Here is a 14402-nt window from a genome sequence, read left to right on the forward strand (position 1 = left end):
GTATATTTGAACTTCATTTTAAGATGTAATTGATCTACTCTTACACTGTGGTTCTTGAGACACATAGTGTAACGAAAGCAAACAAGCGATCAATACAGAAGAAAATACAGCAAATAAAGGCATTAACCTGAATGCCATTAAGTTATTTTTAATACACACAATTACTTCATTACAAAGCTACGGAATGTAAGAACGTTGTTGTTCGTAAGAACTAAAGCCAAGGTGGGGTATCGTGTCGGGACTTCCCCTTGTGTTTTTTCTACCAATATGTTTCCGTGTTCGTGAAGTTCTCTACATTTCCTTGAAGAACCCACCTGCTCAGTCTTTAAGAGTCACTGGATGCACATGTGACATTAATGCTTTCCGTTCATCAATGAACGGAAACTCATTTCAAGACTTCTAAGAACTATTGATGTAAATATACTCTCACTTATTACCGGATCGAGGTATACGGACAAGACTTTTCTGTAACAGAGCACGGTTTAAAGCAAACAGGTAAGCAGTGTGATGTATATTTAAAGCTTTCAAGTGTCGGCTTAATGCGAATTACAAATCGAAACAGCATAGAATAACTTCTATGAAAATTAAGCACGGATTTTACAAAATGGGTTATTTTTAGTAAAGTAGTAATGATTAAAAATATGCCAAAACATATGGTTACTGTACTTTTATTGTGATAGAAGCATGATTCAGTTCCTATAATTTTGAGGTTCAACAATGATGATTATAAAAGTATAATGAATGCACCGTTTAATGTTGACCTTTAATGCATCATGACGTGACATATGATTAACTGACTGTTTGGTTTTTAGTGGTTTGATATGGTAGCTCAAATGATATGATATGATCTATGCACTGAAAAAACAACTAGTGGGATGTACTTACTTCACCCGAAAATTGAAATTTTTGCTCACTCTCATGGCATTTCATACCTGTATAAATTAAGAAAGAAAGATATTTGAAAGAATGATTATAAAAAAGTATATACCTTATTTAAATACATTTTGATATATGATATATGAAATAAATGTTAGCAATTCTCAATTCTATGACATAACTGACTGCCATAGAAAAATTAAATGGTAGTCAAAGGTGCCCAGAACCGTTTGTGTTACTAAATTCTTCAGAAAATCTCACTTTGTGTTGATTTACATTATCATTACATTAGTCATTTAGCAGATGCTTTTATCTAAAGTGACTTACAAAGAGTTTAGGGAGCGATAAGCGATGTGTCATACAGCAGCAATAATACAATTTGTGCCGATACAAAGTTTTTGGTTTCAACAAAAGCTAGACCACTGCCTGTTGTGCGCCTCTTGTTCAACAGAAGACCAAAATATAAAAAAAATATTTTCCTGAAAATTGCTAATATTCCTACAAATACATGTCTTTGTGTTTGACGGATCGAAAAACTTACCATAGGTTTGAAACAACCTGAGGGTGTGTAAATGATGACGGAATTGTTATTTTTGGGTGAACTATCCTTAAGGCAAATTTACTTCCCACAACTTTTTTGAGTAAATTAACTTAAATCAATTATAAATAAAGTTTAATCTCAATATTTTTCACTAGGATCACTATGAGTCAATGGAAACAAATTCAACAGCTGGATATCAAGTTTCTCGAACAGGTGGATTATTTTTACGATGATAACTTTCCGATGGAGTTGAGACAGGTGATGGCCACCTGGATTGAAAATCAAGACTGGTGTGTGGCTATTTTGCATTTTTTAGTTACCGTCAGTATTATAATAGAAATGAAGATAACATGGCAAAAGATCTACCATCAAATATTCTATTAAATTGTATAATATTTATGATACTAAATGCAGTACATATTTTTGTCTTCTCAGGGAAACAGCCTCAAATCATGAATCCATGGCTACAGTCCTCTTCAACAATTTCCTTATTCAGCTGGAGAGGCAATGTTCTCAGGAACAGAACTTTCTTCACAGACACAATCTAAAAAGAATATTTCATCAGATACAAGTAAGATACGAACCATGCTGTTCTTAAAATACGCCCCTTTAACATGAAATTTACACAAATTTAAAGCCATGGCAGCCTGCACTCTCAATGTTTCCTACAGAATGAAAGCATAAGTTACGCCACCTTGTTTGAGTGTTTTGTGTGTTTATGACATATGTCTGTTTATTTAACAAATACACAAATGGATGCTGGGGTTTTATGTCACATAATTAGTGTTGGGAATTGTTTTAATTTGATCGATTCAGATTCCAATTCTTATTCTACATATCGATTTCGATTCTTATCGATTCCCAGTTTCGATTCGTCAGTTGAAGTAAAAAGTTTAGATATCAACCTGTATGGTCATTTAGACTGCCTATTGACTTTTTTTGCAAAAAATATATTTATTTATTAGCACCGTTTTGTGTATATATACATATAGGACTATGTTGTTCCTGATTTATTACAAATTTTATTCCCATAGTTTAACTACATCATGGTTAAACTGAATTTACTATAATGAAACTATGGTTAATTTGTGGTTCATGTGCTTTTTAATGCAAATATTATAGTTAAACTATGCTTACTATAGTAAAAAGTATTTTCAATTTTTATAAGTGCTTTTATTAAGATATAAGCCGATCTTAAAATATGAAAATACGCACACAGGAATGGATAAGAGAAATCCAAATTTTAATCTCACGCATCCGATTCCTATTCCTTTTTGTTTCGATTCCTATTCCAAATTGGAACCATACACATAATGCAAAACCGATGCAATACAACAATTATTATTTAAAGTTATTTAAAGGTCCAGTGTATGAAATTTAGCGACATCTAGCGGTGAGGATGAACATTGCATCCAATGGTTCACTCCATCCCCCCACTCGAAGCACTACGGAGGCTGACACAGAAATGCAATGTTGTCGCGTTTCCTTTTCTTTGCCGAAGGAGATAACATATATTTACGAAACGCACTCCGTAGAGCAGTTTGTAGAAACACTATGGCGAATTCAATGTAAGGGGACCCAGGAACCTGCATTAAGATTCAGGGAATTCCTAGGGAATCTGAGACTTGTTTTTCCGGAAGATTATGCAGTCGTGTCATAAATTCTGTTGATGAACACGGCATTTTTCGTTTTTATCCAATAGGATACCATTTCCTCTCTGCTGGAGCTTTCATGACCATCATTTTCCGGATAAAAATGCTTTGTTATATTTAGAACTGAGGTTATGTCCCTCGGCTAAACCCAACGTTTACCACATTTAGAAAGGTTGAAAATTTACCAGAAGAAGGTCTGTGGGCAATGAGCAAAATCTACCCTACTGTCCTATACTATACTAACTATTGTGTTAGAAGTGCCAATAAAGTTTCTTAAAGAAGATCCTAGATGAACTTACAAAACATCACATTTAGCAAAATGTTTTTACATATTAGTCAACAGATGTTAAGGCTTTTATAAAAAAAGGTTTTTTTTTGAATGAGTGTTGGCTGTGGGGATTTCTCAGTAGGCCTATATACAGACTAAAAGTAAATGTCAGGGTTTTCTCTTGGGAAAACCAAATTGCACATCTGTCTGGAGTTGGTGTTGCCAACTCACCAACCAAAAAAAGATGAACACTGCTTGGGGAAACACACAAAAAAACAGTTTAGAATGTTTCTATATGTAGGGCGGCTACAACATTATTTTTTGTTTTGTTTTGAACCAACTTTCCGCTTGTGTCAGCATTCTCTGTAAATGTTGTCATCAAAGTCTGAGACTAAAAAACATAACACCCACATGGTGTCTGGCCGATTTTCGCATACATTGAATTAAAACTTGCATGTATGTTTGTGATCTCCTTTAACATGGAACGATTGGGAGGTAGAACAGGCCTTCCAGGTTTTTTCGCCCTATTCGTGAGCTGAAAGGATTGCAAATGATACACTAATTGACTCTAAATATAATCTAAATCAACTATGCAATCCTTTCATCGTCATTTTTGGGTAAACTATATCTTGAATCCCATGGATTATAAAATGTAATGTGATATATTTTGGTATTGTAGGTTCTTTCTTGAACAATGTCTATAAAGGAAATGAAAAGAAATATACTTCTGAAACCCAGGCCAAAATGGTTGTCCTGTTATCATATTACTTGAATGGTGTTGTAATGAGCATTTAAGGGATTCTTGGGGTTATTTGAGATGGACTTTTTGAAATAGGAGAATCTTAACTTCATAAATGAAATCATAGTCTTCAATCACTCCAAAAGACGTTGTTTTTACTTTCAATTTTGGATCGCGTCATTTCTTGCAATGCCACATTCATGAATCATGATTCCTGTAATATTGATGAGTTGCAAGAACATTGGTTGAAAGTTATGTATTTAGGGCATTTTAGGTATAATCTTTATTTTTTGTCTTTCAGTTCTACATATCAGATATAAGGAAAAATTCAATGATGTTGTTTGTAGTCAGCTTTTTTTTGTGGTGAATATATTTATTGAACATTGCACAACCCAAATTGGAGTCATTGCAGAACAACAGCCCATCCAAACTCATGTGTTTTCCTCATTTTGCTGAAAATTTATAGCTAAACAGACATCCACACAATTTCTTAATACATGACTTCTTGTACCGCATTTCCAGATGAAATACAAGGCAACCCCTCTCCACATGTCCGCTGTCATCTGTACCTCTCTGAGGGAAGAGAGACGGATCTTATCCACGGCCAGCATGCAGGAACAGGTACCGCAAAGACAGACGTAACAAACAACCTGCAAAAACCACAAACGACTCTGTGCTACTGTTGTTAACCTTAAGAGCCCACAATGTTATACCATTGTGGTCTAAAAGTCTGAACCACCAGGGACAATTCTTTAATTTAGTATAATACTTTATTTTTAATTTCACTCCATGTTATCCAAGTAATGATTTTCTGTACAAGAGGTCAATGTCACTCAAAATAAATAAATTGAGTTAAGATTGTGTTTCTTGTTCATTTCATGCAAAAAAGTTTTTTAAATAAATGTTTCATTCTAAATCAAGATTTAAACTAAATAGACTCCCACAAATTTGTTATATATTCTCTAATCCTAGGGTACATTAGAAGCATTTTTTATTTTATTAATGACAGGGTCCTCTGGAGAAGTCAATGCAAAGCTCAGCGGTCATGGAAAAGCAGAAAGTCCTTGACAACAAAGTTGCAGTGATAAAAAGCAGCGTTCAGGTAATTCATGACCACTGTATTCATCATCACAGAGATTTAGCCTACATACGCTGTAATAACTGAATTATTTTTAATGATCTTGTGTCAACATATTTATTTTATATATTTTTAAAATGCATAGAATTAAAAAAAAATGAATGACTTAAACCAAATAATGAAGAAACAGCTGTCAATAAGAGTCTAAAATCTCAAGACGATGCTGGTTTATAAAATTGCAAAAAAATCATTCTACTCAAAGGATGAATACACTGAAGATGCTAAAATATAACACAGTTTTGATTTATTTGGGATTTACAACATCATTTCCATTTGTGCTATTCATATCACAATTCTTGCAAAAAATGTGGGAAAATCGAAGTAAAGATTATGTCCTTTTTGCATGCTTTTCTTAGATGCTAGACCAGGCAGTGAAGTATCTTGAAGACATGCAGGACGATTTTGATTTTCGCTACAAGACGCTCCAACTTCGAGGTGGGTTTAACTTTAGACTACAATTTCTTCGCATGTGTATCAAAATCAGACCTTCACCCTAAAGGTGCTTAAAAGGTTCTTCACAGCGATTCCATAGAAGAACAAAGAACCATTCAGTGAAAGGTTCTTTAAAGAACCATCTCTTTCTTACCTTTTTATAATCTGAAGAACCTTTTTTTGCCACTAAGAACCCTTTTGGGAACCAGAAAGGTTCTTCGGATGTTCTGGAACAATTTATACAAAAAAAGTTATTCGATGGCATCGTGAAGAACCTTTATTTTTAAGAGTGTACAGATTGGTGATATGATAGTCTGAGAGATATAACGTTTGAGATGTAGTTTTAAGTATGCAAATAAAGTCACTCAGAAATCTTTCAGATACAACTGAGAGGAACTCTATGGCCATGAAACAGGAAGTCACTACACTTCAGGAGATACTGAACCGTCTGGATTTCAAAAGAAAAGTATGTGTTTCTATAGTCCTACCACACCCTGTCTGACGGTTACACACAGATGCACTCAAGCCGTTTCTTTGAGTCTTTACCATATCTTTTACTTCCTGTTTTTGCTGAACGTCTGGTTTTTTTTTGCTCTTCATTATGTATGTTGACGTGTTTGACGTGTCTTTGTACCCTTTGTCTTTACAGGAGATTCTGTCAAAGATTGCAGATGTTATAAAGGAAATCGAAAGCCTGATTTCCTCACAGCTTAATCCAGAACTGACGGAGTGGAAACGGAGGCAACAGATTGCCTGCATCGGAGGTCCGGTTCTGGTAGGACTGGACCAACTCCAGAACTGGTATCACTTTTAAACGCAAATAATATTATTATGAAAAATATATTTTGGGTGGTTGGTACATTTACATTTAGTCATTTGGCAGACGCTTTTATTCAAAGCTACTTACAGAGAGTTCAGGGAGCAATAAGCGATATGTCATACAGGAGCAATAATACAATAGGTGCTTATACAAAGTTAATAATTTCATCAAATGCTAGATCACCACCCGTTGAGAGAAGGAGAGAGGGTTGGTGTTTTTCTCATTTTTCACAGAAGAGATTTAGTAGTTTATTTAATGCTGTAAGAGATGTGGTTGAAGTTACGAAGAGTTACGAAGAATGTTCCACCAGGATGGAGTTGTAAAGGAGAATGAGCAGGAAAGCGATTAAAGAAGGTAGTACAAGAGGCCGCTGGTTTGCTGAACGCAGGGATCTTTATGGGGTGTAGGAGTGTTGGAGGGTGTAAAAAAATATGCCGGTACAGATCCAGTGATAGTCCTGCAGGCAAGCATTAGTGACTTGAATCTGATACGGGCTTAAACCGGTAGCCAGTGGAGAGAGATGAAAAGGGGTGTCACATGAGCCTTTTTGGGCTGTTGGAAGACGAGGCGTGCTGCTGCGTTCTGAACCAGCTGGAGTGGTTTGATAGCCTTTGTAGGAAGACCAGCAAGGAGAGCATTGCAGTAGTCCAACCTTGAGATTACCAGGGCCTTTGCTAGGCAGTTGTTTAGTGTTTTTGGCATGTGCTAGGGTGTTGCTAGGGTCGTTTCTAGGACATTTTTAAGTTTTAGCTTCAATATTGGTTTATGTAACTGCTTGCTTGGTATGTTTGGATCAAGCTTAATTTTGTGTGATTTTACTTTTACAGGTTTACACTCACAGCCCAGAGTCTGTTCCAGATTAAAAGACAACTTGACAAACTGGGTGAACTGATTCTGAAGGTCACTTATGAGGGCGATCCAATCCCACTCCAAAGACCCCAGATGGAAGAACAAGTCAAATACTTAATCTATCATCTCATAAAAAGGTGAAATATCTCAACAGAATTCACAACTGCCACTCAACAGCGACTAGTTAAATACTTAGAGGGTCCAATGTGTGTTGGAGGATCTATTGACAGGAAAGCAATATAATATACATAACTATGTCTTCAGAGGTGTATAAAGACCTTACATAATGAAGCGTTATGTTTTTATTACCCCAGAAAGAGCTATTTCTATCTACATACACCGCGGGTCCCCTTGCCAGGAATTCGCCATTTTGTTTCTACAGTAGCCCTTATTGGATAAAAACTTATCTAGAGAGTGCGTTTCATAAATACGTTATCTCTTTTGGCAGAAAAGGTTAGGTTTGAAAAGGAGGGGTGATCGGAGGAGTGAGTCATTGGTTGCAATTCGCACCTCACCACTAAATGCCGCTAAATTTCATACACTGGACCTTTATGTTGAAAAACAATAAATAAAACATTTGTTAAGTAAACAATACAAAACGAGTCCCGCAGAGCCCCAAACACCACAAGGTGTTAAATTGGAAATGAACCCATTACTTTGACATTGGTTGTTATATACAAGAAAAAAGTACCATAATTTTAGGTCTGCTACTGTATATGTCAAGCTAAAATCCATTACTCTATAAAAAAAGATATCTTTTGTTTGGCTTTGTTATCAAGTACTTCGAGGAACAAAGCACAAAGGTGTACAAACTAACATGTGAAATCTACCTATCTTCCTTCCTCATGTTTGCAGTTCTTTTGTGGTAGAGAAGCAGCCATGCATGCCTACACACCCTCAGAAACCTCTTATCATTAAAACCCAGGTGCAGTTCACCACCAAGGTCAGGTACGAACCACAGTCCACCTCAAAACAATTCATGTAAACAGGTCTGATGCATGAGCCATTAAAAACAACTGCATTCGGTAAAACACAAATATTTACAATCTAATTACATTGTTTTTATCCTCTCCAGATTACTGGTTAAATTACCTGAGGTGGATTATCAACTCAAAATCAAGACAACCTTTAACAAGTAAGTTCATGTATACATCAGATGGATTTAATACAGTTATGCTGTTTAGTTTTTTATTTACATCCTGTGAGGCATGATGGGAATAATGTAAAAACAATCGCAATATAATTACTAACATGTCGGCGTGTTTCTGAATTTTTTAATTAAAGCAGAATGCAATATTTTAGTGTGAGAAATCCAACTACTAACAGAATTCAAATCTGATATCTGAACTGTTTTAACATGCACATTTCATTTAGTAATGTTTTTCACCTGTGGGTTTTGCCCGATGTGACCTCACTCTCTTCTCTGTTTGTTTGTGTGTGTGTGCAGAGACCTTCCACCAGGCAAAGTGTAAGTGCACTCAACCGCAAACAGAAGAAGCAACTTCCTGTTGTTTATTCAGGCCACATCTCAATATGAGTATGGGGCGTGCAGGGGAGAGGCTTACACCAGAAAAACATTTGTAGTGAATAAACTACACATTCTATATAGCCATTATGATATGATGGATGAGACCGGTTTGAAATATATTACTGATCCTTCCCTGTAGGAATAGACAGTTCTTCATCCACACCAACAACACCAAAGTGATGGATGTCGAGGAGTCGACTGGCTGCCTTTCTGTCGAGTTCAGACACTTGGTACGGATGCTGAATTCTAGTGCAGTATTGTTAAAAAGTTATCTTGTGCACATCCTGATGTCGTTATCAGATGTTTTTATTGGTACCATATAACACAAACAGGAGAAGTTTAAAGGGCTCATATGGCGTGTTATAAGTCGCCCATGCATGTATTAGACACGTAAAATTTTAAGTGTCGGAACAAAACTTTTATCTAAAGCCGAATGCTCACCCAGACCTGCCTGAAACGTATCTGTCAATACAATTACTTTGAAACCTTGTGGTTCACATATGGTAAGACGGGTTACATTTCCATCACACGCTTGCAGTATTCGACCAATCACTACACACTGGTTAGCTGGCCAATCATAGCACATCTCGCTTTTCAGAGTGATGATCTTTGTTACATGGGTAGGACAAACATGCTAGTATATATGGAAAATACAGCATTTTTTAACCTTAAATAGTGTAAACACATTGCATTACATCTAAAACAAATGATAATATTCATTTTAGCCGTGTCATATGACCCCTTTAAAAGTGATCATGAAGTGATTTTCATAAGAGATTACAGTGACCCTGTAAATGTCGAAATATTTCTAAGTAAATAAATAAATATTAAATTTGCATATTTTAATATACATACATAAATATTTATTTTTAATATGCATGTATGTGTGAGTGTGTAATGTAAAAACAGCATACAGGTTAGAAATCACATGAGGGTAAATAAGTAATGACAGAATTCTCGAACGTGAGAAGCAAGCTACTTTCTAAACTATTTGTGTTCTGCAGCAGTTGAAAGAGAGAAAGTGTCCCACCGGAGGAAAAGGAAATGAGGTAAGACTACATTATCTTGTTGTGGCCTATGTGTATGAATAACCATGATATATTTAAAACAATTAATATAATACATTTATATGAATTATATAGATATTGTATTAAAATAATGATATAAATTAAATAATTAAAGCAGCAACATGTTTTAGTTTTACACAATGTCATGTGCCCGGTTACTATTTATTCATGTATCTACTGTTCATTTCCTGTCAAATGTATCATCTTGCCACTTGAGGGCAGGCTCACACAGCACAGCCTTGATTTTCACATTAAAGTTGAAGTGGACCAATGACTGTGTGTATATTTTAGGGGCCCCTGTCAGTCACAGAGGAGTTACATTCTCTCAACTTTGAGGCCATGCTAATGTTACAGGGCCTGGATATTGATCTTGAGGTATGTTTAAGGTTTTATTTGTTGTTTTCATTTTTTATTTAATAAGTCACAGTTCTCTATACAATAATAACCCTTTATATTTATTATTTTCTATTTTATGGGGACAATTTGTCATTTAGATAATATTACATCTTTACATTCATTTGGACAGCTGTTCGATTATTTTGAAATGTGAAAGGTATATTTTGTTTCTGTGTAGACTTGTTCCCTGCCACTGGTGGTCATATCAAACGTCAGTCAGCTCCCAGGGGGCTGGGCCTCTGTCATGTGGTACAACCTGCTAACCGCTGATCCAAAGGTATGTGTGATGCCAAAAAGGATGGATGTCTACCCTTGATATATTGTATAGTGCTTTAAAGAGTTAGTTTCCTCCGAAATAAAATTCTGTCATAGTTTACACACCCGCTTGTCATTTCAAACCTGCATAATATACTTCTGTAGAACAAAAAGAAGTTCTTTTGAAGAACGTTGGCTACCATACCTATTCATTTCTATTGTATGGACACAAAACCAATGCAAGTGAATGGGTACCGCCGTTGTTCAGTGACCCACTTTTTAAAAAAATATTTTCTTTCATGCTCCGCAGAAAAAAACTCATACAGGTTTGAAATGTCAAGTGGGTGGTGACAGAATTTTACTTGATTTTACTATCACTTTAAGTAAAGAATCACACAAAACATCTGCATTTAAAATATACATGTGCGATTTCTCACATGCCGATATACAATCTGGACTAAGTTATGTCCAGCTTTTACAAAAATCTTTGCTCTTTATTCAAAAATTGCAAGCATGCATAGGTGTGTTCGGAGTATAAACTAAGGATCAGCATTGAAATTTAAGGAAGACCTCACTTTTGGCCACTATTGTATAATAATTTAACTTTTAACTTTAGTGCATAAAACCCAAAAGGTATTTCTTAGTCAAAGTGACCTAACAGTTATATCCTGACCCGTTTAGAATCTTGGATTCTTCAGTAACCCGTTACGGGCGAGCTGGAGTCAACTCTCTGAGGTTCTCAGTTGGCAGTTCTCAAGTTTTGCTGGAAGAGGACTCAACAAGGAGCAACTCAACATGCTCGGGGATAAACTTCTGGGTAGGTTATCAGCATCGTTTCTGTCTTCCTTTGTATTGTATCATCAACATGCTGATAAACCCCCCTCGTTTTTTGTTCATTAAGCATGACCTCCCTCAAAACTGTATTTTATTTGTTTCTCAAGGTCAACATGCTTCTTATAATGACTGTCAGGTGTCTTGGTCCAAGTTCTGGAAGGTAATGTTGAGTAATTGAAATTTGACAACATGAAATGCAAAGCAATGTTAATCTTACACGGCTGTTTTTTTCTGTGGCTTCAAGGAAAACATCCTGGGCAAATCATTTAGTTTTTGGCTGTGGCTGGACTCTATTCTGGACCTCATCAAGAAACATTTACTTCCTGTTTGGATTGATGGGTTGGTGAACTTATGTTCATGTCACAGATTTTGAGTTTTCAGCAAACACCCCATGAAAAAATCTATTGTCTTACAGTCCTGCACTTTATAACAATTGATTGAAAGTGTTGGTTCAAAAAGCATTTGAGCAGCTGTTTATGGTTCCTGTTCTCAAAGCATTCTGTTGTGTCTTGTTTCTCAGTTACATTATGGGGTTTGTAAGTAAAGAGACGGAACGTGCCTTGCTGAAGGAAAAGGAGCCTGGTACCTTTCTGCTGCGCTTTAGTGAAAGTCACCTTGGAGGAATTACCTTCACCTGGGTAGAACAGGATGAAAACGGTTTGTTTATCTGCATCATTGTTATAATCTTTTTTAAACCTGATGTCCTTTAAGTCCAGTTGTGGAATATGAATAACACCAGTAGAAACTTAGCAAAGTTATTTAATGGTTAAAATGATCTTTTCACGGGGACACACAAGGTTGAGAGTCAAGGAACTTCTGGTTAAGAATCTTGAAGTATACCCTCAATGTCCTGAACTAACAGGAATTGCTTTGGGAATTTCCAAGATGGAGCTGTTCCAAAATAAACCAAAGTTTTCATGCTTGTTTTTTTCTTTCTCCTTTGTCTCCTATTGTTAAGTAATCCTAAATGCAAGTTCTGTACCTACAGGAGAGCGAAAGTTCATCTCCGTAGAGCCGTACACCAAAAACCGCCTCAACGCTTTAGCTATTGCTGACATCATACGGGACTATAAGGTCATCGCAGATGGTGTCGTCCCAGAGAACCCTCTGAAGTACCTTTACCCTGACACCCCCAAGGATGAAGCTTTTAGCAAACATTATAATAGCCAAAAAAACAAAGGTACGCTGTCTCTGAGTTGTATTTGGTTTATTCGGATGAACAGAATAGATTTATCTTGTTCCCTTAAATGCTATAATGATAATTTCTGAGTTTGATGTTTTTTCAATTTGCAACTTTAGAACATTTATTCAAGTGACTTCAAATAATTGCATAAACCATCTCTAAATGGGACCTGTATTTGTTTTTTACAGTCTGTCCTTACATTCAAACACACTTAGTTCCTGTTTCCCATATCGAGTGAGTATACGTCTTTTTTCTGTTTCTTTTTAATGTTGCATGTTGAATGATGTAATTCTGATTGTTTGTCATAAATGTACTTTTTCTCAGTGGGTCAGTCCAACACGCATGCTCCTCTCCCGAACCCCCAATGTCTCCTGGAATGTTTGACATTCTGAGCCAGCACCTCAGCCCTTTTGAGATTGAAAGCGCTGTAAATAAAAAATTTATCATAATTGAAAGTTTGATTTATATCTGTGTGTTTGTCCAAATGCCTGAGGCCATACTGTAAACCTGTATTTCATTGGTTCCATTGAAGCACAAAGTATGATCGTTGAAGCTTTCTCAAATCATGATGTCATGCAAAAGTTTATTGAATTCGAATGAAACTCTATTTTCACATGAGGGTTTTATTAAAATTCTACCCTGAACGGGTGATCTTGGGATTTAAGACTTCAGACTTTTGGACCTCACTGTAAATATTATTGATGGTTTTATCAGAAAATTGTCTTTATTCAGATAAACGAGAATAACTAACTTAATAACTTGGTTATCTTGTTACATTGCAGATGAGTTCACCCTAGAAAGAAAGCAACGTTTGGATTGGATCCAGGATATCAGTTGGATTTAAAAGCTGGCCCACACCTTTTCCTGTTTCTTCTCTGGCTCTGTGCCACTATAACTGACGTTTGAATATGTCAAAATACATCTTTGTATATTGTTAATATAGAACTGTATCACAGATGAATAATTCAAGTTAGTAACAATCAATTAACTGTACATATGGCTGAAAGTCTCATCTGTAAAATAATTTTGTCCAGTTCTCCCAAAAGTTCTGCTTTCACATTATAATACAGCTTACTGTATGTACATATTTGACATGAGAAATATCAGATATGCTCTATTATATATTTTTTAAATAAAGATTTACACAAATAAAAAGAGACGTTTATTAACTGTAAGTGTTGGTAAGTCTTTGTCCTTCAACTACTCCACTGATGGCTAAAAACAGACGGATTACTCGTTATGAATGATAGCAGCAGTAATCCTGTGGTAACAAATGGTGACTGAATAAAAATTCCTGTTAAGTTCTTTTGTGGACGTAACAAGTAGCAACACGTTTTAAAGTATTTTGGGAAAGGAATTTAGTCACATCCCTGCAAGGAGACACGCCTTTCGGCTCAGCACAGTCCAATATCTATTATTTTAATAAACATGCTTACAAATAATTTTTAAGGCACTTTTAACTACCCTTATAGCACACATACATCTGGCTTACGTCTATTTGACGTCTGCATTTACATCTGCAAGACATCTACAATACATAGTTTGCGCATCTGCAATACGTCTCGGAGATGTCGGCTGTCAGAGTTTATGTTAGATGTGTATGATTTAGAATGGATGTAAAGGTGCTCTTTCTAAGATGTTTAGCAGATGTTTTTATGCAGCAGATCTCCAGATCTTTAGCAGACGTATTACAGACGTCTCTGAGACCTATTGCAGATGAGCAAACTATGTATTCCAGATGTCTTGCAGATTGAAATGCAGACGTCAAATAGACGTAAGCCAGATGTATTGTGCTATCTGTGTAATGCGATATATGTGCTTGAA

The 14402-nt window shown here is 35.9% G+C and overlaps 1 protein-coding gene across 3 annotated transcripts; it reads left to right on the forward strand.

Moving 5' to 3' along the window:
* The first annotated feature begins 106 nt into the window (after positions 1-106).
* Positions 107-13747, forward strand: stat4 (signal transducer and activator of transcription 4). Of its 3 annotated transcripts, none has more exons than XM_056754803.1 (24): positions 110-495; positions 1573-1707; positions 1853-1988; positions 4599-4697; positions 5086-5178; positions 5571-5649; positions 6027-6112; positions 6296-6447; positions 7294-7452; positions 8171-8263; positions 8391-8450; positions 8763-8783; positions 8983-9073; positions 9851-9892; positions 10202-10285; positions 10485-10583; positions 11243-11378; positions 11503-11555; positions 11640-11734; positions 11916-12052; positions 12384-12575; positions 12767-12812; positions 12903-13005; positions 13361-13747. In XM_056754803.1, the coding sequence occupies exons 2-24, from the start codon at positions 1580-1582 to the stop codon at positions 13373-13375; spliced, it is 2199 nt and encodes a 732-aa protein (XP_056610781.1). In that variant the 5' UTR covers positions 110-495; positions 1573-1579; the 3' UTR covers positions 13376-13747. The 3 variants fall into 3 exon arrangements, with proteins under 3 accessions (XP_056610782.1, XP_056610781.1, XP_056610780.1); XM_056754802.1 differs by having other exon boundaries at positions 113-495; positions 9848-9892; XM_056754804.1 differs by lacking the exon at positions 12903-13005 and having other exon boundaries at positions 107-495; positions 9848-9892.
* The last annotated feature ends 655 nt before the right edge of the window (positions 13748-14402 follow it).

The sequence above is a fragment of the Triplophysa dalaica genome, chromosome 8 (assembly GCF_015846415.1).
Source record: "Triplophysa dalaica isolate WHDGS20190420 chromosome 8, ASM1584641v1, whole genome shotgun sequence".
NCBI classification, from domain to species: Eukaryota; Metazoa; Chordata; class Actinopteri; order Cypriniformes; family Nemacheilidae; genus Triplophysa; species Triplophysa dalaica.

Bases quoted from the DNA above. Each gene is read 5' to 3' on its own strand.
- stat4 (XM_056754802.1), top strand. From the start codon at position 1,580: ATGAGTCAATGGAAACAAATTCAACAGCTGGATATCAAGTTTCTCGAA. The intron at 4,698-5,085 runs GTACCGCAAAGA...TATTAATGACAG, and splicing joins CGGCCAGCATGCAGGAACAG to GGTCCTCTGGAGAAGTCAAT. The intron at 9,074-9,847 runs GTACGGATGCTG...TGTGTTCTGCAG, and splicing joins CTGTCGAGTTCAGACACTTG to CAGTTGAAAGAGAGAAAGTG.